Source organism: Neolamprologus multifasciatus, chromosome 16, assembly GCF_963576455.1.
Source record: "Neolamprologus multifasciatus chromosome 16, fNeoMul1.2, whole genome shotgun sequence".
Classification (NCBI taxonomy): domain Eukaryota; kingdom Metazoa; phylum Chordata; class Actinopteri; order Cichliformes; family Cichlidae; genus Neolamprologus; species Neolamprologus multifasciatus.
The window spans coordinates 13,174,387-13,197,217 of record NC_140454.1 but is presented as its reverse complement, the minus strand read 5'-3'; the positions used below and the strand labels follow the sequence as shown (position 1 = coordinate 13,197,217).

General features: G+C 42.4%; 1 protein-coding gene and 1 pseudogene across 5 annotated transcripts in view; both read right to left on the bottom strand.

Moving 5' to 3' along the window:
- lmo7a (LIM domain 7a) overlaps positions 1-22,831 on the bottom strand; it is a 50,667-nt gene that overhangs the window by 8,424 nt on the left and 19,412 nt on the right. For 3 of the 4 annotated variants that reach the window (XM_085135680.1, XM_085135682.1, XM_085135683.1), the window contains exons 6-21: positions 16,435-16,465; positions 15,413-15,526; positions 14,276-14,495; positions 13,441-13,690; positions 9,138-9,161; positions 8,347-8,461; positions 7,366-7,505; positions 6,204-6,885; positions 5,549-5,800; positions 5,051-5,165; positions 3,650-3,811; positions 2,668-2,852; positions 2,489-2,552; positions 1,239-1,295; positions 940-981; positions 140-168 (exon numbers count right to left, since the gene is read on the bottom strand). In XM_085135680.1, the coding sequence (XP_084991806.1) occupies positions 140-168; positions 940-981; positions 1,239-1,295; positions 2,489-2,552; positions 2,668-2,852; positions 3,650-3,811; positions 5,051-5,165; positions 5,549-5,800; positions 6,204-6,885; positions 7,366-7,505; positions 8,347-8,461; positions 9,138-9,161; positions 13,441-13,690; positions 14,276-14,495; positions 15,413-15,526; positions 16,435-16,465 (2,482 nt within the window). The remainder of the gene's footprint in view (positions 1-139; positions 169-939; positions 982-1,238; positions 1,296-2,488; positions 2,553-2,667; positions 2,853-3,649; positions 3,812-5,050; positions 5,166-5,548; positions 5,801-6,203; positions 6,886-7,365; positions 7,506-8,346; positions 8,462-9,137; positions 9,162-13,440; positions 13,691-14,275; positions 14,496-15,412; positions 15,527-16,434; positions 16,466-22,831) is intronic. The other variant, XM_085135681.1, reaches the window with a different exon arrangement.
- On the bottom strand, positions 10,042-13,438 carry LOC146500403 (uncharacterized; annotated as a pseudogene). Its single transcript, XR_014869832.1, has 4 exons — positions 12,890-13,438; positions 12,130-12,450; positions 11,734-11,880; positions 10,042-11,252 (listed from the first exon to the last, which is right to left on the bottom strand). The product of XR_014869832.1 is annotated as an uncharacterized LOC146500403 (transcript).

The following is a 22,831-nucleotide window of genomic DNA, read 5'->3' as shown; positions in this document are numbered from 1 at the left end:
CAAATGCAGTCAATGTGAGAGGCTTAACAGCGGCTCTGGACTTTGTAATTACTGCAGTATCTGCTTTCAAAGATGTTGTCATACTAGAAGAGCAAACATAAGAGACAAAAACCGGCCTTTATGCACTGACACTACTCACATCTGGCACTGCGGGCTCTGATCCTCCTCCTAGAACAAGAAAGACAATCATTCAGTCGATATCTCCAGGCAGGCACAGGCAGAGCAGTGAAACATAATGTAAAAATACACAAGCGAGCCCTCAAGACATGTAACACAACAGCGCCAAGTTGACGGGCTTATTTAAGTTTCAACTTGATCTTTTAGTCAGGTAGCAGTCAATCAATGCAAATGACAATTGATGTTTTCAGAAAAAGCCCCCCAGCAGCAACGGTCAAATTTCACCCACTAAGGCTTATTGATTCTCTCAATTCAAGCTCACCCACTTGTTAACATTTGGATTGGATGCAAGCCCAATAGTTCTGAATGGGAAAATCAATAAACTGATTGTGATGACAAAAAAGATCAAACAAGAAAAAAGAAACACACAGAAACCAGCAGCATGCACACAAGCAGAGAGGGGTCTGTCTCAAAGGCCAACAGATACTTCGAAATGTGCATGCCAAGAGTGCTTTTAACTTGCAGCAAAGTGAAAAGTGTAACCATGTGTTAAGCCTGGACACCATCCCAAAATACCACAAAGCACAGCAGGATTCAAAGGTTTGTGTTTGTGGTTGGTATGCTGGAACCGTGTCTGAAATGCTGTCAAACTTAAGGGGAAATGTGTCATGTCACAGATTATTTTTATTTTATCTGCAGGAGGTCTTTGAGTAGAACCTCCTTAAAAATAACATCAATCTTTCTGGGTTTGAGCAGCATGTCAGGGTCCCAGGCTGTACCAAGTGAATGTGAGGAGGTCAATGCACACACAGCCCTGTTTACCACAGAGGTAGACCAGCGCACTGACACTGGACCCTGAGCCACCTGAAGGAGGGAGGGGGGCACAGCATAAAGGTTAAGCTCTGGCACCAGACGAGAGAACATGAGACAACAGAGCCATCGAAAACTCAAAGTCACGAGGCTGCCATTGATACGAAAACATGCAAAAAGTCCTCGAATAATCTGAGGAATAGAGCGTAGAGAATCCAGCCACCAGGTTACATAGAAAGCATAATAAACACGAAGAACTGTCCTACATCTCTTCGCTCAGCCTTCCTTGTTTTTTTTGGGTTTTTTTTTACCTTGTTCAAAAAACTCTGACCTCCGCTTTAAGTTTTTCAAAGATATGGGTTCTGACTCTACATGAGAGATGGAAAACAGAATACAACAAAAACATTAGAAATAAGTTAAACCTGACCTAACAGCACATACTGATCATGTCATTCTGATCAAGTAAGTCTATTACAACCAAAAAAGTTGGGACACTGTGTAAAATGTAAATAAAGACAGAATGCATTCATAACAGAGCATGGAAAACATATCAAATGTTTAAACTAAGAAAATTTACAATTTTAAAAAAGGCTCATTTGGAGTATGATGGAAGCAACACATCGTAAAAAGTCAGGACATGGCCATATAAATATTTGGGAACTGAGGAGACGCTGGAGATGCTCCAAATGTCTTCAGTGGTGAAAGGTCTGAACTGCAGGCCAGCTGAGGGCCCGGACTCTTCTACTATAAAACCACACTGTTGTAATAGCTGCAAATATGTGGGTTAGCATTTTTTTTGTAGAAATATGCAAGGCTTTCCCTAAAAAATCCATTGTCTGACTCTTAAGCTGTTGCTCTAAAACCTGGATATACTTTTTGGCAGATGTACAAGCTACCAGTTCCATAAGCAATAATCCACTCCCACACCATCAGAACTGAGCGCTGATACCACGTGGTCCTTCTTCTCTTTAAATTCAAGGACACAGCATCCATGTTTTCCAACAGGAATTTCAAAGTTCGATTTGCCTGATCGGGGAAAAGTTTTCCACTTTGCATCAGTCCATTTTAAACGAACTTACATAAAATTGTTCCACAATTCGTAGACAGATTTTCATCTTTACTGCCTCTCTAAGATCCTCTTTCCATACCCTGTCAGGTCACTAATCTGTTGCTGTAAAATCTGGTTAGCTGAAAAATTTTCCTCAAGTTGTTTCTTTTGTACCACTTACACCCCCCCCCAAATTTCTGAGATGTGTTGTTACCATCAAATTCAAGATCTACTACCTTTTTTCTTTAAATGGGACATTTTCTCAGTTAAAACATTTGATATACTTACTGTGTTGTACTGTGAATAAAATACGGTTTTATGAGACTAGCAACTCATTCCAGTGTGTTTTTTCACATTTTACACAGCATCTCAACTCTTTTGGAGCTGTACAAACTAACGTGAAAAACAAGACAAAGTCAAACCAGCAACTCCTACTGATGTATTTTTGTATTCAGTCCAGAAATAATCAAGATCAATTTCATAACCTTTCTGACTGTGCGCTCTGCTCTTTACCTTTTTTCCTCATGGTCACCGGCTCCTCTCGGAAACCTCCATTAACTCCGTTTGAAGCCACTTCCTGCAGGGAGACATCGTGGGATGCACACTCATTAAAAAGCCACCAGGCCGGGGAACAATACAGAAATAAAGGCTGATCAAGTCTGAGTCAGTCAAGGTGATTCTGAGTCACTTACGCTAACGGGATGAGCCGGGGTCTCTTTGAACGTCAGCGTTTCTGCTGGAGTGTTTGAAGTGAAATCCAGGCTGGAGCTGATTGTGCTTTTTTCTTGGGAACCTACAAGCATTGGATGATCCGTACTGGTCAGATTGATGGTCTTATGGCTTTTAAATGGCAGGGAAGGTTGAACTCTGTCCCAGTCTGCGCGCAGACAATGTAACAGCATAAAAATATGATGTGTTTGCACATAAACCATGTGTTTTGTGCGGGTTTTTTTGTTTTTTTTCTTGTTGCCAGGCTTCTATATATGTGAACATATACAACGTCTGCATAAAGAAAGCTATAAAGCAAGGGGATAAGCGCGCTGTTATGCTGTTATTATAGAGTGCAGCAGGGGGAGACAGAGTAACCCCCTTCCCCAGCCATGCAGCCCATTTAAGCCTCCATTAACCTAAACACCGTTTCTAATAGGCTCACAACCACTGGACACCACTAATTAACTAATATTGTGAGTTAGTTAAAGTTAGCAATACTGTGTGACACAAATGTGACACTGATAGTCCAGAATAAAGTAAACCTGTAACAGTAACACTGAAAACACCCCACACTTATAGGCCTGTAGATCTGAGCTGGGTTAGTTCTCTAGAAGGAAAAACACTGGGGTGGAATAGCGAGCAGAAAGAAGAAATAACTACATAAGGGGGGAAAGAAGGAAGCAATTAAACAAAAAAAAATCCCACAGAAATCAAAACAATAACAGTCTTTCTTCACCAGATGAGTAAAGATAACTCACAAGTCCTTCATCATTTAGCCTGTCATCAGCTCATTTATGGATGAATTCACAACAGGCTACAGACCAATTTAGAGTGTCAAAACTGTTTAGCAACCCAAGCAGCATAAGCAGCGCTCCCAGTCCAGGAATGCAGCCCTCAAAAACTTTCACTTTCCTTCTCTGGCTGTCACGCAAGCAAAAAACAGGCAGGGTTCAGACTACTCACTGTTCTGCCCATGACGCCTTATATCCATGACCAGACTGCCCTCCTGGAGAGCCTCATCTATGTGGGACTTCCACTCTGTGTAGCTCATGGCTGCCACCTTGTGCCCGTTCACCGTCAGCACCTTGTCTCCAGTCTGAAGCTGGCACATCTCAGCCGGGCTGCCTACAGTGGACACAGGTCAGAGTCATAAGCTGAAATTTTACTTGATTCCACACTTGTTTTGACCATCATAGTTCCCACTTGTGTTTCTTATATAAAACTGGGAATGCAATTTCACTAAAACTGACTTTTGGAAGACAAGATTTCATCCTACCTATTTTATCCCCCTACAAGAAAAGCTCACAGTTAAACAATTTAATGTTATATGAGCAATATTCTTCCCAGTTAACATGTAACATGTAAATGTAAGTACACACTATCTATTTTGTCTGACAGATAAACGCTACAGAGTCATACTTACTCTTTACTCCATATAAAACATGCCTGTATTTTCAGTAGAAGTCCTGGAGACACATTCCAGCTTCATGAAGATCATAATGTCAAATTTTAGTTAAAAGTGTTTTATGGAGTGCTTGAACTACATTTTTTAAATAAACAGCTTACTTTATCTAAGCTTTTTACTTTATGTCCTTTCTCTTTTTTATTTCATGTCCTTGCTCTGCATCAAAACAGTGGATGTGGTCATTGCCATGGAAACCTTAAACCTTTTCTTTGATTACTTTTTGTATAGTTTTTGTATTATCTGTTCTTTTGATCATCAATGGGTTGATTGCTGATTTTGTATTTGTTTCTTAAAAACTTTACCATAGGACTGGAGAGAAAAATGCGTCAACCTGCTAACACTGGCACATTTACAAGTGTAAGCGGTAATAAGAATAAAATGAAAGATCAAGCGCTACGCCATACAGAGTCTGCAGATACAGTGAAATAAGCTGTAAGCAGGTATGACAAGGCTACATTCGTGTATTGGGCTGTCTGTATTACTTTACTAATTTATTTGGCATGCTGTGATGTGCAGGTGGGGAATCTCAGTAGAAGGAGAGGCTCAGACCCAGCAGATCTGACCCAGATAGAAGCTGCCCTACATACAGTGAGTCAGGCATCGCCACTGCAATGGACTCAAAAACCTGCTGACAACTAACCGACCGTGGCTGACAGATAACTGTAACAGAGCCGGAGCTCTGGTTGTCAATATTACCACTGTACTGTATCTCTGAACAGATCAGTCAGTTCTAGTGAAAGTGAGAAACTTGCATTGTGTGTCTGATCTATTTTCTTCGGGGCCTATTTACTGCGAATGCTGTCAGTTTGGCTGACTTTCACACATTGTGTGATGTTGGATGGTGGAAAAAAAAACAAAAAAAGTTCTACTTATGTATAAGTATTCCTGTGAAGTGCCACCTGGCTGGATAGATGTGACACAAGCTCCTGTTGGATCCCAGACTGCCTGGAAACCAAAATCTCTGCTGCTGTTGGGCTTCTGGTTCAGGCTGATCCGCATCTCACAGTAGTTCTCCTAGAAACCAGATGACACAGGTGAGTAGAGGTGAACTTTAAGAGTCCAAATGTGGGCTGACTTCCATTTGCTCTGGAGATGCTTGTCAGGGTTGGCCTGCTTTGACAGGGAAGCCTTTCATTAGTCATTTATGGCTGTTGAATAAATGCCAACCTGTTACTATACTTTAGCTACTACACAAAAAAAACTTTAAACTGGAATTTAATGAGCTCATGCATTAAGTTTTACTGACTACTTACCACAAAGCTAAAGATACACTAATAACACTGTGAAAATTAAAAAATTCACTAAAAGAAATGTGTTCAGTTTTGAACGTCTTCATTGTAACCAGTAGAAAACAAAAAAAGCTTTACTGCTTTGTCAGCAGGAGGAGATTTGAGTACCTGGCTAGTTTCTTTGGCTGGAGCAGGAGGTTCACTCTTGACCTGTGGAGGTACAGCTGTGACGCTCTGAGCAGAGTTGACGCTATTCCCTGTAGTTGCCTCTTCCTCCTCTTCTTCACTGCTGTGTGCTGAGCTAGACTGAGCTTCGTCCTCAGAGGTCATGAACTGATGGTACCGGCTCGGCACTGATGACTTCTTAGAAACATCGATGTTGCCATTGATGCGCTTGTGTGAGTCGTCTGTCTGTGCGGGCTGCATGTAGAGTGGCAAAGAACACAGCCGTTAAGGCTCAATTACAACAAAGTTACTTTAACAGCAAAGGGCTGCTGATTACAAAATGATAGAATTTACTCTAAAAAAGCTGGTAATTATGTTACCAGCTATTTTTTGTTGTGTTAAACAGTTTCCTGACGAGTAACAAGTAATGAATGTGAAATAGTCTGAAAATAGCAGCTCTGGTAGTGGAGTTAGCATAATAAAACCACCAGCTTCATCCATTATTCACACTGTAATCAGATATGACTCCTGGGCAATACTGATGTAGTGAAAACAAATTACCTGCCAAACATTTCTTACTTCCGAACAAACACATCCTGCCTTCTTGATGTTCTTGTGCTGTGCTGGTAGTTTACTTGTAAAACTATCTAGTACTCACGGTAAAGCCTCGGGGAAGAGAGGTGATGCGTGAGGGCTGGCTCCCAAAGGGCCTTGGTGTGACAACTGAAGTTAGACGTGCGCTATCCGATCTCTGGTAGGTCTTGGGCAGGGAGGAAGAAACCCGAGACACCGCGGGAGGCTTGGGTTCCATTGAGCTGGGCTGTTCTTGTGTGTGCAAAGGACCAGAAGAGGGGGGCTTCACCTCAGTCTGTGTGCCAGACAATGCGGGGCTTGGCTCAGGCACCTTTGGTAGAGAGCTAGAAGTGGAGACAACAGTTGGGGCCTCCTGCTTCCTGGCTGTGCTGGCGCGCTCTGAGTCTGTACTCCTCTGTAAAGGTACAGCTTCTGGAGATGGGGAGCGGTTGAATGAGCTGTAATTGTTCGGAGTGATGGTGTTCGTGATGGAGCTGCTTAGTGCGGGACTGTCCACGACTTCAAGTGAAGTGGGAGGGGAAGCAGCCCTGCCGGTAGCTGGGGAAGCGATGGGAGGTTCTTTGTCATTCACAGAGGGCTTGGGGGGTTCATAGGAAAATTGGGAAGTGTCAATTGTGTAGCTTCGGCTAGGAAGAGCTCGGGTACGTGGGGCAATGACGGGTTTGTCAAATACGTTGTCGTCGTCGTCGTCGAAAAAAGAGAGAGATCCAAGACGGCTGCCAACGCTGCTCTTTCTTTTACCTTCTCTGTGGAGGAGAAGGTAGAGAAGAGACAGACGAAGAGAAGGTGGGAGGACATGAGAGGCAAATAGGTACAAATTGGACTAGATGAATACAATTAACGATGAATGTGGGGGCATGGAGTGTTAACGAGGATAGCAGAAAGCGGAGCACGGGCAGAAAATAAGAGGGCAAGAACGACGTGCACTTAAATAAAATGACTGGCACGTTCTAAGCCATGATCGAATAACACTTTCACAGTGAATCAGTGCACAATTATGGTCTCCTCATTCACTCTTGCCCAAATAATCATATAGTCTCTATTAATTACAGACACTTTTTCATGTGGTTACCTTAGCAAATGGTTCCCCTCTGATGGTGAAAGGGTATAAAAGAGGAATAAATGTAGTGAGTGTTCCTTTTTTAGGAAAACCAGAATCACCAGAAATTAAAAGTAGAAAAACAACTACAGCAGTAAGTCTGTTGGACCTGTGTGTTTTTCCTCACCTCTCCTCTTGCATCTCCTTGAAGGTCTTAGACCTTTTCTCACCGCCGTAAGTAATCTGCTCTATCTTCTCCCTTTCCTCCTTCTTCTTTACTATATCAGAGTTGACACTGCGACGTCGGCTCTTCCAGTCGCTCAGGGCCTGCAGTGCAAAGAAGAAGCCCTCATCACCTCATGCAACATATCTCAAAAAGTCAATTTATAAGTACTGCAGATAAAGCAGACTGATCATGTGCACAGAGCTAAGTGTACAACTGAGGACAGTGAAGTTGAGAAGGAGGGAGAAAAAGATGTGAAAAAAGAGAAAGGGCTCCATTTGAAGGTGTTCTATTTGTGTGCTTTAGGCTCCTCCCGGCTCACTTCCCCTGTGTATTGGGGGCTGTGTGACCCAAATGCTGCTTTAAGACTCCATTATTTTGCTATGACACCACACTAGCCCAGTCCTGTAGTGTATATGTGCATAACTTTTTATTACTGTGTAACTGTTCTAGCTAAGAATGAAGATGCACAATGGATCAGCAGTGTTTAAATTTACTGCAGCGCTGCCATTTGGAGCTTACTTTCCATTTTCACTGTAACTTGAGAGTTAATTTCAGAGTTAATCGACTAAGTCTTCCTTACATCATTCCTTCATTTCACATTATTTCTACTTTTTTCGTGCATGTAGTGATTCTCGCAACAATTTTTAATGATGCAGGTCCATAGCCAGAGGGCAGTGCTGCTCTAGTTAACATCTGAACACCTAGAATTTCAATCCAAACTGTTCTTTTTTCCACCCTGCAGCTATCCAACACACCAAAGCACCTGCTCCCCTGTTCGCCTAGTAGCACACATGGATCTCACAGATCTGTGTGACTCATCTTTCGCCTCATCTGCACTGCAACCAAACTTTTTTCTGCCCAAGCAGGCATGTCTTGAATCATATAACAAGAAGAGTGGGCAGCTGACAGATATCCTCAAATATCAGTGCACATTGTACTCACATCCTGCCACTTATCCTCGCTCTGTTTAACCTTCTCACGATACTTCTGCAGCTCTTCGTAGCGAACCTGCCGGATGACCGCAGGGTCGACGTGCACATCACTTGTGGATTTACTCCTGCGGGGGAAAAAAGCAGATCAAGCAGACTTTTTTTTTTTCAAAGATCAAAAGGCATCAGAAGTTTAGCTGACAGGTGGAAATCCACTCCAGATATGCATGCACAGTCCTGTGTATTTCCATCCTGTTAAATAAGCTGTAGATACAAACACATAACGAAGACACTGCAGTTCCACTGGGTACCTGCCATTAATATTTTTGGCATCTGCAGTAACTTGTTAGTATTCAAACACAGCACACCAGCTGACCACCAAACCCTGAGGGTGATATAAGCTCAGGTTAGTAACAGTCCTTCCCATCATGCAAAAGAAAAAAGTCTTTATAGCCCCACTTTATGGAGAAATAACTTAAATAACTTCACCTACCTGTAAAGTTTTACATACAGTGTGTCTCACGTTGCTATAACTCTCACTGGGACACACTGCAGTTTAGGCATGGACCAACTACTATTATATGTAAGCTGTGTCAAAAGAGCTTTGTGGAGCAAAGCCCACCTCCCCCCACCTCCCCCTGAACTTGGCTCTGAGCCGTGAAACAGTCAATGTTGTGTGTCAGCGTTTAGCAGCTAGAGAGTGAGAACAGCAGCACAAAAAGCAGGAGGCAGCAGCGAGCGACCATAAGAGGGCAGAGCAAATGCAAACGTGCCACTTTTTTTGTTTTGTTTTTAGAAACTCACCCGTCTGTACCCTCTTGGCGCTCTCTAGGAAACCAGAAAAAAAGCCACAGACAACAAAGTCACATTTCTACCGACTGCAGTTTGACAGTGAGTCAGTGAGCGCTTTGGTCAAGAGCTTGAGACCAATTAGAAGCTATTACACACCAGCTCGTTCACAGCTAAGAGGGCTTCAAATGTATAGAGGGCCAGCTAGGACATGACTCTGCTTGTTTTTGTTGTTAATATCAAGAGGATTAGAGTTACACTAGGCTGAGGAAGCGTGTAGACGTGTACCTTTCCCTAAACAAGGCTGCTTTCTGCAGACCCCAAATCCATACATCCAAATGGGCTTAATTCAGGTTAAACGGTTGCTGTGTGTGTGCTTTTGTGTGTCCGCTCATGTGCAAACAGTACAGTGAAGATTTGTGTTCAAGTTACTATGGGCATGAGTCACATCGTCTTTCAGAGCTGTGAGGAATTTCTATAGTGCTTCTTGTTGGCACAACAGACACGACTATATTTAATTTGTTGGATTGGTGCAGTCAGAGTGTTGGGGATGTTATGTTTGGATACTTCTCAGCATTCAACCTTTCCACCCTTTCTGCTGCTCTCTGAGTTTCACGGACCTGTATAAAGTTCTTTGTGCTGAGTAAAAGCAACACTATGCTCAGGTCAGGTTAGACTTTAAATTCCCATATTGCACTTTTCTACTCTGCTTGAGCACTCACGGGTTTAAAAAAAGAATCAGCGCAGTTACTCACAAGTTGCTTTTTCCTTTTATTAAGCATGAATGTTTTAATTTCCATACGTAGGTAAACTGTCAGATAAGAAAAGATGAAAGGCAGATTTCTTTTCAGGGCTGTTTCGCAAATGATACACCAAATCATTATGGTTTTTTAAAAAATCAATGCATCACAACTCAAAATACACAATCTTGGTTGGTTTATTGTGCAGGTAATTTCTCAGTCTTTACACGCCATGAGTTTGAGAAGTAAAATTGACCACATCAAGCACTCAACTCTGAGGGAACAACAAACATTTAGAACGAGTTCTAAGCTGCTGTTGTGGTTAATTTCACCACATTTTCTTCACTCTTACTTTGAAATACCCATGTCTGATCAAGTGAACCTAGAAGGCAGCAAATAGTTTTCAGAAACAAGCATTTAACTGTGTAAACTTGCCTCGCTGACTGTGAAGGACTTTAAATCAAATCTTAGCCAGAACAGAACAATTCAGTATCAAACAAAAATGACTGAAAGTCTGAAACGGCACAGAAACAACAAGACAAACATGCAGGAAAAAAGTCTACAGCCACTCTTACGTCAATCTTTTTTTTCCTTTACAGCTTCAGAGCAGCTAGCCTTTCCACCAAAAGCCTTTTCTTATGTCTTAACTGACTAGCTTCCCTGATTGCCTGCCATTTCTGCAGGTCCTCTTTGCTACAGGAAGAAGGCACTGAAGGGGTTTTCTGACTGGCTGATGAAGCGGAGCTCTGGCTCTGATCAGAACAGATTCTGAACTTTCGAATTAGCATGTCATCCGTTTCAGGGCGGGCCTCCTTATCAACTTCATTCAGGTTTGGTATTGCTGCTTTATGAGTCAGGGGACATGGGGGGCAGAGGAGTCTGGACTTGAGGTCAGGAGGCAGTGCCCAAGGCTCTGGGATGGGCATCGGGGCATAGTTGTCAGGTGCTCCTGAGAGTGGTCGCTGTTGCTGTGCCTGCTGGGTTTTCTCCCTACGAAACACCACATCATCCTGCTCAATGTCTGGGAACTCAGTTTCCTCGGCGCCTCCACGAACGGGTTTCTGGGTGACAATGTTGAGCTGCGGCTCAGAGGTGCAGCGGCGATGTCTGCAAGTCAGCAGAGTCTTCAGTTTAGTCAAGTTTGTGTTGGACTGGAAGGCAAGGGTACGTCTGGCAAACATGTCATCATTCTCCAAGTCTGGGCAAATACTTTCATAATCAATGGGGTCCGGGGGCTCCCGGGGGTCTTGGCGCCCCAGGAGCATCCACTTCTCCCCTTTTCACCAGTCTGGGACCTGAGGTGGGGTCCACAGGGGCAAACACCAGTGGGGGGGTCTCTAAGAGAGGGGACTTGGGAAGCTGTGGAGGAGTGTGTGGTTGAACATGAGGACTGCAGAGTAGGCAGAAGGAGAGAAAAGGACAGAGAGGTGGTGAGTGCATGCGTGTGAACCGGATCAAAGAGCAAGAAAAGGAGGAAAAGATACAACAAGCGGCCACAGTGGTGACATTTGATTCAAACAGAAGTTGATCAAATGTGGATTTTACAATCACACTGTTAGGAAATCAAACAGCAATGCTGCTTTCTACATTAAAAAAAAGGAAAAAAAAGAAAAAGTCTAGGCTTGAATAGGCTGTAATATAAATAGATTAATATTGACACAGCCTATTTCCACTAAGGTCAAAGGAAGCAAACTACATTATAAAGCATGTTAGGGCTGCTCCTGTCGCCTGAGGATACATTTTATCATTAGTATTATTTTACAGGAGCTCGTCAGAAACAGAGCCCCAACAGGAGTCAGTTATATTTGCTTATAAAAATCTGGATGCTTTAAAATATTCCAGCATCATCACAATCATGCAGCTGTATCGACCTTTTCCCCACAACAAGGGTGGTGTGAGCTGAAGCCTCGTGTGTGCGGGTATGAGAGGGAGATGGGCCAGAGGGAGAGGGGGCGGAGGAGAGCCAGGGGCTGATGTCACAGTCCGAGTCATCTGACGAAGAGCCTGACTTCTTATGGCTACAGCCGACGAAAGAAGAAAGGACAGAGGAAGACAAAAGGTGGATGAAATTAGATAAGAAACAACGGTAGGAAAAGTGGAAGGAAATATAGGCTGGAATTTGGAAAACAGTGAACCACAGAATCACAGATTTCTAATCTGAAAGGTTTGATTGGCATGCAGTTATTTAAGGTCAGCAAAATCAAGCTATAGATAGGAAGAAAGAAAGGATTGTGTATATATGAGTATAAATGTATGCCCTCACACACCTGAAGCCTTGTATCTTCTTATACCAGGGTCTCCTCTGAGAGCCCAGTTTGATCTTTTGAATGTGAATGTCTTCTTCTGGTGTCCAGAATTTGGGTAAGAACTTGTCATAAGATGCACTGCTTGTAGGCAGAGGTTTGATACCCATCTTACGGGCATAGAGATCATCTTGGACAGGGTCAGCATAGCCCACCTCATCATCCTCATCCTCAGAGTTGTCATACATCTCCCTGAACAGGCTGTCAGTGGACACGCCTCGGCGGTGGTCCACCCTCACTGAACCGTGCCGGGGGGGTTGCATTTCCCCTCTGCTGATGCCGCTGCTGCTCAAGAGAGACAGCCAACCACAAGTGTCAAAACCTTATTTTTTGGCACACAGGTCACACCAAAAAAAAAAAAAAGAGTATATTTGTCCATCACAACAACCGCAAATGAAATGACGCAAGGTATACCAAACCAATGCAAGCTCAACGTCAAGCTGGGAGGTAAAAATTGATTTGTGGAGTTGTCCTGCCAACTCAAATCACTCCTCCAAGCTGAAAAGAAGCAAATGAGGGCATGCTAAATCTTTAAAAACGCAAAGCTCTTTGAACAAAAGCACCAAACTGAAGACTGCAAAATTGTTAGAGGCAGCACACTATGACCAAAAGCCACTGCTCATGGTTACAACTAACCATGCAAACTGAGGGTAAGAAAAGCATTCTTGTTTGCTTTTATCAAGCAGGCACATCAAAGTCACGCCGTTGCTTCATGTTCTCTGACCTGAGGCAGGCCACGTTTTGTTGAGGGACAACAGTGGGAGTTATAGTGACCTTGGGCAAGGTGTCCCCCTTGCCTCCAGCCACCCGTCCCCCAACCTGAGGACTGATGGGTACGGCGAAGTTGGTGGGAGGAGCAGGGGAGGGGCTGTGGAAGCGCCTACTGGCCAGGTCATCCAGAACGAGATCGGGGTCCGGTCGGTCTGTGTCCGAGTCACTGCCACTTTCATACTCGCGGGCCCACTGGAGATGCGCGTCAGAGAAGGCACTCTGGGATACTTGACTGTCTCTGTAGCAGCCAGGGGACACCCTTATTTCACCGAGGCAGTCATTCCACAACAAAAATGAGAGACAACACCGTCGGCCATTCATAGACAACACAGCGATGAGAAAGGAGAAACAAAGAGCTACCGAGTAAACTTCAAGCCTTTGAAGCACGAACATGGAGTCAAGATATCTTTTGTTATAATAACCAAAAAGTAAGAGGAATAAAAAACAGCTCAGATGAGAAAGAGCACCTTCAAACAGAACAATGTACATGGATTGTTGTGCTACCTGGTGAGAGAGCTTTCATCCTCTGCGAAACTGCTGCTGGCCCAGCTGCGCCGGTTGTCCTCATTACGTTCGGCCCGTTTCTTCCTTAGTGGAGCAGGCACGTAGCCAGAAGCTTTGTCTTTAGTGGGCAGGAACTGGTTAAACTGCGTGGTGGTTTTCGGCGCGACAACTGCCGACCGGCGGTAGCTGAGATTGTCCTTGTTCTCGGTCATCTTGAAGACAGAGTCTGCCTCGGTATCGCTACAACAACCTGGACCATGAAAGAGGAAAAACAGGTGTAAGGACTGGGGAAGAAAGTGGGAGAACAGAGAAAAGAGCGAGAGGAGTATATTGTGTGTTTTGGCGTGACTTTGGATGAGTAACAGAGGGGTGCAGGGTGTGGGGACAGAGGCCTCCTCATTTACAGGCCGGTGTGGACGGCTGTGGAATGTCTCACTGACCTCCACTGTGCACAGAGGAACTGCTCTGAGATCATCAGCCAGCAGTTTCCCCTTCTTTAAGTCAGGGGAAACTGAGATGTGATCACATGTTGGTATTCACTTTCAAAAGCATACCACTAGGTGGCAATAGGCATTTGTTTTCACAAATGGGTGTCAACTCTGTGGTTCTGAGGCAGTGTGTCTTCCCTGTTCACAAATATTTGAGTTTCTACACAGATGAGCTGGATTATAAATATTCAAGCAGAGAGACAATTTGAGAACAAACAAGCAAAAAGCGTGAGAACCATTCTCAAAAAGTCACGCTGTGTCCTGACAAATAATCAGCTTTAGGAAGATAAAAAGAAAGACAAAATTTGTCACCAAGATGTGGATGGAAATGAAATGATGTCTCCTACCCTCGCTGCTGCCTTTAAGAGTGGTGTCAGATGAGATGCTGTGGGGTCGGGAACCCAACGAATCCAAGCTGTCCAGGGAGTCGTCCCTCCTGTGTCTACCACCACCTCCTCCACCTCCTCCTCTCAGATGGGAGAGCTCCTCTCGCTCAGAGTACCAATTGTCTCCAAAACCGCTGTCTCGGACGTTGCTGCTTTTCTGACTGGAAGATTCCTGCAGAGCCTTTCACACACACACAAAAACATTCAGATAATAGGGTGCCAATTACAATATTTATCTCCACTGTGTGTGTGGTGAGATCTCCCAGGTAGAGAGTGAGTGGTCTGTTTTGTCTGGCCTCTCATTCTCGCAGACAAAGTTACTATAAGCATACGCTTCCATACCATATATAAAGGAGTGCCATTTAAATGGGATAACTTTTCTCTTCTCTCCCATCTTTGTCAAAATAAACAGTGTCACGATTCGCACGCCCTCGACGGCTGTGTTTACTGCGTGAAAAGAATGTCATCGCACATAAACGCATAAGCAAACCCCAGACGAGCAAAAACTTGTCAACCACTTTAAAGAGAAAATGATTTTCACATCTGTAATCTGCCAAATCCTACCAGACAATGCGAGTCCGCAAAGCAAACTCAGCCTAACCCTGCGCCACTGAACTTGGATTATTGTGGCTAAACGTACAAAATACGCTGCATCCCACTGCTACTGAAAATCGGTGGAGTTGGTTGAATTACAGAGGTCTTGCACACCAACCTATAAATCTATGTGAAAGCAAAGCGCCAAATTCAACACTGGCACAGGCACGGGGCGGAAACGAGGCTTCTTCAAGAAAAGACGTGGCTATTTTCACTTGCAAAACTATCCGAACAGCATGTTGTAAACAACATTAAAATAGCTGAGTCAAGGGATCGGGTCTTTTATGGCTCTACGTAGCTTTGGTTTTCGTGGCTAGCACACTGCATCCCCCTCGGCCTATTGCTGTCATTCTTCTGCCTCATAGTCTTCATACCAGGGAGGATACAGTAACAACACAGCGGCTGTAGAAGAGGATTTCTAGTCCTGCCATTTCTGCTATCCACAAGGAAATTCAGCTCGTGTTTCATGAATGAGATAGAGAGAACACACTTCTGAGAATTTACCTTGTATAGTGCTGTGCCCAATAAACCCTCAAAAGCCTTGAAGTTCAAGTAAGGTCCATCATAGAAGCAGTCACACTGAGCTCTTCTACCTAACCAGTAAATGGTGATCAATACCTGGAAAGAGAAAACAAAAGAGATTATACCTGCCTATAATAAGTATATCATTATTTTTATGAGAAACCTATATCTATACATCAGGTTATCACTACAGCTTTACCTGTGCAAATGTCAGAGATGAATGTGCTGTGCAGTGCTAAAGCAGGCGATTGTTATGATAGTTGCAGCCCTGCTTTGATGAGGGTCACATCACCTAGAGCCATGCTCTAATTTCCAGGCTCATCCAGAATACTCTGTTGTTGTTTGTCTGTGCATTTATATGCTGGACAGGAGACTGGTGCGCTAAGGCAAACAGTAAACCAACAAAGCTATACCCCATTACACATGATACTGTTTAAAGTGGCATGTCAGCGCTTTGGCTTTTTATGTCAGAAAGTTATCACTGTTGGTGTTGACTTTTTTTTTTTACATAAAAAGGGGCAAACATCCTCTAGTGAACATGTATACATTCTTAATGAATTTAACATTTTAAAGTTATGAGGTGATCATTTGTCATTTTTTTCCCTCAATTTATTCTGTAGATGCAAATGCATTGCAGCAGCTGTTTTTCGGCATTGCGCCTAAATAAAATAAGGTGCAGGAGAGGTTTACCTATCTCCTCGCATGACCCTCATTAAAGGAGGTTAAGTGTAGGAGGTTATGGCATTCTTGTGATCTGTGGAGTTAAGACTTTAAATGTCTAATCAATACATTCAAATTGTGAATCTGTGAAGCATTATCACGCGAGTCTCTCAGTTTCTTCCTCCTTTGTCTAACCTTCCAAAAATATGAGCAATAAAGCTATATGTGGCATTATCTTTGCATTGGAATAAATATTTATAATGACTATTATGGGATTCTGTAAGCCAGTTGTAAAATATATGAAAATGAATAAAATATATAAAATAAAATAAAAAATCACTCACATTTTTCAGCCTCCTGCTGGTCTCTTGATGCCTGGGAGAAAAACAGAAGCAGAACTTAGAGGTTCATGTGTATGAGACAAGATGAAAGTAAAAAAAAAAACAAAAAAAACACAGAGCATCGTTGTTGAGTTTATGTGTCGGGTAGTGAAAGAGCTGGAAACTGAGAGCACAATCCAGACTATTGCCAGCCTCGCTCTCACACAAAAGGCGGTGAGAAAAACAAACACATATTTGTGGGGGGAAAAGCCATGAAGAAAAATGTTGAGGCTTAACAATCCGTGTCACATCTGAGCACCTAATTTCAAGCTAATCGCAACATTTGAGCAATTGCGCTATCATTTAGTTAAACTTTAGGGACACAAATGGGTTCTTAGTCACGATGTGGAATAAAGATAAGCCCAGCAGCTGCTAATTTATCACCAAACAAGGCTCTGTTTAATATTTCACTCATATTTCTGGGGATTCAGAGTCAAACTGTGTCAGTAAGCCAACTTTCCCAGGAAACTGGACGCTCCTGTGAAAGCAAACAAAACTCACAGTCTCAAGCTGCAGCCTATTACCCTTGGTAGTCTGTGTACTTGTCACCTATCATGACCTTAATGTCCGTCTTGAGATGTTGGCAAACAGAAATGCATCAACAGTAACCATAATGATTTCACGAGAAGATTTACAGTCTGCTTTACATCTCCTGTTCACGTTGCACATTTCTGCATCTTTGTAATACCACAGGCAAACACACCTCTGTCTAACAATGAGAACTTGGATTACAGCGAGACTTTTTCCATGCATGCCATGCATGCAATGTAACCAATAAACCTGCCAAGACAATGATGATGCTGTACATCAGTACCTAAAACCAGAAATGTTTAGGCTTCTGTGGGTTTGCTGGGTTCAGATAAAGGAAACAAAGCAAGGACGGATATTTGAATCCTTATTTTTCAGGCTAAAGGACAGAAAGGAACAACTGAATTGCTCAGTAGAGAAATAAGAGCTAAAAATAAACATGTAAATGCTGTGGAGTACAGCGATACTGAGAGAAAATACTGTACTTTTTATTATTATACTGTCAATGTATTTAATATATTTGGTTATTCTTAAGATTTTACATTGAAAACATTTTTACAACAAAAGCACTGTGTAGGACTTAAACAGGTAGTTTCCAAACAAGCCAATGTCAGATATTGCATATTTATCTGAGTGACCTCCCCCTTTTCATGGAATCAGATATATTGAATGAACTGTTCAAGAGTAAATACCCAGTAACTTATGAAATTACTAAAAAAAACCCCACTTTCTGTCAAGTTCATCATCATAAACTTTCAATTTCTTCCTCTGAAAGAGACCCATGAACTATAGTACCACACTGCATGTGGAAGAAGTAGCTCCGCTTCTGCTCTACAAACACCTTTTTATTTAACAGCTATTTAATTCCTTTCAATTCAGTTTTACTTATATAGCACCAATTCTCATCAATAGTCGCCTCAAAGCCCTTTATATTGTAAGGTAAAGACTATAATGTTAGACTCTATAATATTAGAAAGAAACTCTCACAATCACACGATGCCTATGAGCAAGCAAAAAAAAAAATCCCCTTTATGCACTTTGTCTAACATTCATGCACCCACTCACACTCCAGTTTATGGATAGGGATCAGTTCAGTGTTCCCACGTGTCAGCAATTAAACCACTGATGATCTGATTAGTAGATGACGTACTTTACCTTCTTCAGTTGTAGCTTGTGGCTAGTGCAGTAGTTAACCCACTTGCCTTACATGCATATGAGCAAGACTAGGAGGAAAAAGCCTCCTGAAGTCACAAGCTGGTATACGCCTCACACTCCCTAGTTTATGCCAGGAATGGCATATGGTGTAAAACTCTGTATTTATTATGATAAACAGTATGTTGCTGACAATGCTTCTGTACTTCTGCTCGAGTATTTTTCCACTGCCGCCGGTACTTTTACCTATCTAAAGGTTCTAACACTTCTTTCACCACAAACAGCTGGATGGGAAGCTGATCAACTTTCCCACTAGCATGCGTCATCTCACACCAGGGGTTTCCAAAATGCTGATTTGCCAACACTGCAAACTGAAATGGACATTTACCAGTTTGGAAGACTGAGAAATATTTATGGCCCCAGTAAAAGAGATGGATAAAAAAATGCCCTTGTGTGGCTTGGAACATGGGCACAAAGTCTAAGATTATAGCAGCGGCAGCCAGGTCCAAAAAAGTGGGCGTTGTATACCAAAACTACCAGCATTTCTCGTAATGCCCATTTATACACGAGCAGAGAAGATAAAATGGGGCTATTTCTAGTTCTCTGGAGCCTCGGGATTTTGCTGTAGCTTGTTAGAATCAGCTGAATACTCATATGATTGAGCACGGACACTGCTGGAGTCTGATGCACACCAGTTCTACACAGAAAGTACAAGCTAGGAAAAAGGTACTCTAAAGTAGTATAATCCGTTTATTGTGATTTATTAGGTTTCAAGGGGGAAAAAACCCCAAACATTTGTGTTTTATGCTTCTTTTTTATGTGTATCGTGGCTGCTAAAATATATGCACATGTCTTCTTGTGTGTCAAAAGAGGTAAAAAGAGGTTGTTCAGGAAGTCATATAGGATTGGTTTATGGTCCTATGAAAAAAATATACATGCTATACAGTGAGCAAACAAAGCTCTGACAGGAAACCATCAAGCTTGACAAAATTATAGGACAGTCTTATCATTCACAAGTGTTATTTGCTACATGTTTACACAGACTTTCGCACCACCACACTTTCGGCCAAGGCAAAGAACACGTAACGACCAATCCCTCATGACTTCAGGCGGCGTTCTTTAAACTTGCGCCACACACAAGTACCCAAGACAACACGTAGGCAAGTCAGCAACGTCTACTACACAGCCATGGGAAAGATAAACACAAGCCTCTACCTCTACAACCAAATCAAAATTAGTTTTTCCCCAACAAGACATGTTTTTATTTACATGGCACAGTTTCAGCTATTACTATCAGCTACTTTAATTTGACCTAAATGAGTCAAATAGTAAGTGCTGTCAAAATTGAGAAAACAGCAAGAAAAAGGAGACAAAAGGGCAGAAAGAAGTCAGATAAACTGAAGAAACACAAACAAATATTCAAATGTTACACAAATAACTTCCTAAGAGAGAGCAAAGGAAATTATCTTTCTAATTCAATCACTTCCCTGTGTTGTAACAGAGGCAGAAAGATAGACTAAGTAGATAATAATAAAATCTACAGATAAATGTATTCCAACCTGTATCTGGCTCTAGTATCAGTCTGTTTACAGCCAATAACGACATCAAACCAGCTCGACCTCTCTCTCAAACCAAACACCAAAGCTAAATTAGTGGGTGTGAAAGCGCAATCAGAGAGCATACCTGCAATGAAGATTACTTGCTCAGCTGCAATCCATAAATTCACATGTAACAGCATTCATCTATGTTCTTTGAGATTTAAATACAGACCCAGACAATCCCCAGCAGTAACCCCCCAAAAAAGAAAAAAAGACAGACACAAGGAGAGTTAAAATAGAGGAATCAGCTGTGGGTGAAACAGTGTCAGACATCATTGTGTCGTACTTATCAGGCACACTGCAGCCTTTGTGAGCAAGGAAACAGGGTGAGGCTGGTATTTCTCTCTCCAAGTTAACTACAGGGCACAAATATAACCCTTGTGTTGCCCTTTTACAGCCAGGGCTGTGTCAGTGGTGTAGAAACTTTATTGGCCTCTCAGCATCATCCCTCGTTTGGTTTCCCAATCTGCCCACGGTTCACGCAACGCTGTGACAAACAGTGATGGCATTGCCATATATTATACTATGGAACCAGAAGGTGCAGTTCCAGCTCGCTGAACCACACCCGAAACAACAACACACAGGGCACTGCGTCTGACTCCTTTGCCCCGAGTTCCAAACATTCAGATTTTCACAGTGAGCTTCAAAGTACTACCACAGTACACACAGAATGGGGTACAATACACACTGGTGGTGAAGAAATTCTGATAACAAGCCATGTAATCTGTACACATTTCTCTGGGAAACAACACTTTCCTTAAGGCACTTCAAATATGTGGTTTCTTATGCCATTGCATAAGAAAATACACACAGAGCTCACAATGCTTATCGATTATTTAGAAGAAGCTATTAACATTCCTCAGAGGACAATGCACCTGTCAATCTTGTGCAGTTCTTTTCTCTCTTTTTTTGGGTGGCAGAGCAGTCAATAATTTGCTTAATCAAACAGTGGAAAACAAATGAGACTTTGGACCCCTCTCTGTGGGGGACTTGTTCTGTCAGTTACTGGAAGTCACAGAGCAAAGCGATCACAACAGCGAGAGCAATTTGCAAATTCCACTATAAACGTTGTGCATTCAGAAAGCACTTAAATACATGTAGGCTAGCAAAGGCATCATCATAAAATTATAGTTTATCGACGGGCTGAAACTCATTGAACAATCTCTAAATCCTTGGGGCTTTATAAAACGGATTTTAATAAATTTTCATTTTAAGTTCAATTTAAACAAAAATCCACAAACAACTTTTTTCTTATTTTAAAAAATCCTAACTTTTGAGTGAAAAAAAACCCCTCTAAGCCAAGCTTAAATATTTGAAGCAAGTTATTTTCTGCTGGTTATGTTTGGGACATGTACACAACCGCGTCGTAGCAACGCTGCTGAATTTCTATATCGGATCTAATAGCCCACAGGATGTAGCTAATTTTGAATAGTGCGCTTTTGGAGGGAATGATTAATCCTCAGCCTCATCCTGTGGACAGTTGATAGCTGGTCATAAATAGATGTGAATCACAGTTTGCGATCGTGAATCAGATTCAGTCTGGTACTACGTGCTTAAGAAACAGTAACTTGGCTTCGGTTTAACACGTGGACCATACGAGGCAGGACACTGTCCCCTCTTATCTTTCAGTATCTCTATCACAACAGTTTGTGATGCCTATTAACATTTTTTGACATTGTGTTTGTGACTGATAAAGGTCATTATCATAGAAAAGGTTTCATAACACAATGCAATACAGCACTGAACGTGCTAGAACCAGTACTACAATTGCAAAGCTCAAAGGTCAGGCCAAACATCCAATACGCTTTTATGGTGATCGTAATGCGGGCGGGCACAAATTAAATAAAGCCTTCCTTGTGTGCGGCGTCATGCAAACTGTCACTGTGCCTTGTTAATAACTGTATTTTAAGCACCTTACATCTATTTGTCAAACTGGATGCAGAGGACATTTCAGCCTAGACGACTGATCACCAAAAACACGTTGCAGAGAATTTCTTTGTCTGCTAACAAATAGAAAACTCGATTTGTCATTTCAGTTTCATTTTATATATCAGTCAGTTCATTCTGCTTCATCTTTCTGCTTCAAAACATTTCAGGTAACTAATGCAAAATTTGAAAGTTTAAATCTAAATGGCAAAAAAATTTAAAAAATAAACGTCCGGTTTATCGGCAAGTGAAAGCAACACACAGCAAACAAGAGACAGAATAACAACCTAATTGCTGCTGAACAGCAAAAAACAGTGAAGCTGAGTGAAGCACCTGTCAGACTGGGTTTAAGGGAGTGGAGGTTGGACAAACACCAGGGGTAAAGACAGCTGATAGAGACAACTTTCTCTCCCTCTCTCTTTGTGTGTGTGAGCTCTCAGTGCCTCATTTGCCTAGCCTCTGATAAGCACCAGCACCATAAAGCCATTGGCTGCTTGTATGCAGCCTTGTTTGGGAAGATATCCTCATGTTACTCCCGGTGCGCTCTCTCTCTTTGTAAGTCAGAAATGCTGCAAGCGAAACACAAATTTTTACCCAGCAGGCCAAATTGTATTCCTTCTTGCATAAAAAGAATACTAGGCATAAATAAAACCTGCTGAATTTAAGAGCAGGAATGACTCGTGCACTCAAGAATGTGTAACTGAATATATACAAACACAAACACACGCAGGTGTACTATGAAGACCACAAGCAGGGGGAGGCTGCAAACTATAAAAAGCTCCTTTACTGGTGTCCTGATACCATTCCAATCAGTCCTGCTTCTCAAAGTGACCCCCGATGCTAAAAATAGGATAGCGAGAACCGTCTTCCAAAACGCCAGCACGCAGATGGACAAGGCGGCAAAGAGCTGAGCTCAAGTATACTCTAAGAAGTATACGTTTTTTTATATGTCTGCGTGACAGAGTCAGCTGCTAATATGCTAGAGTGACTTTTAGTCAGCTATCGCTGCATGAGTATCGTTTCTCCAGCTTGTTACTGTCGCACGAAATTTACCACCAGCATCAAGGGAAAAAGTTATGTAATGAAGGAAGTGACTGAGAGCATGGCGTAAGACGTATCACAGAATTATCTTTATGAGAGTGACAGGCAAAGATATC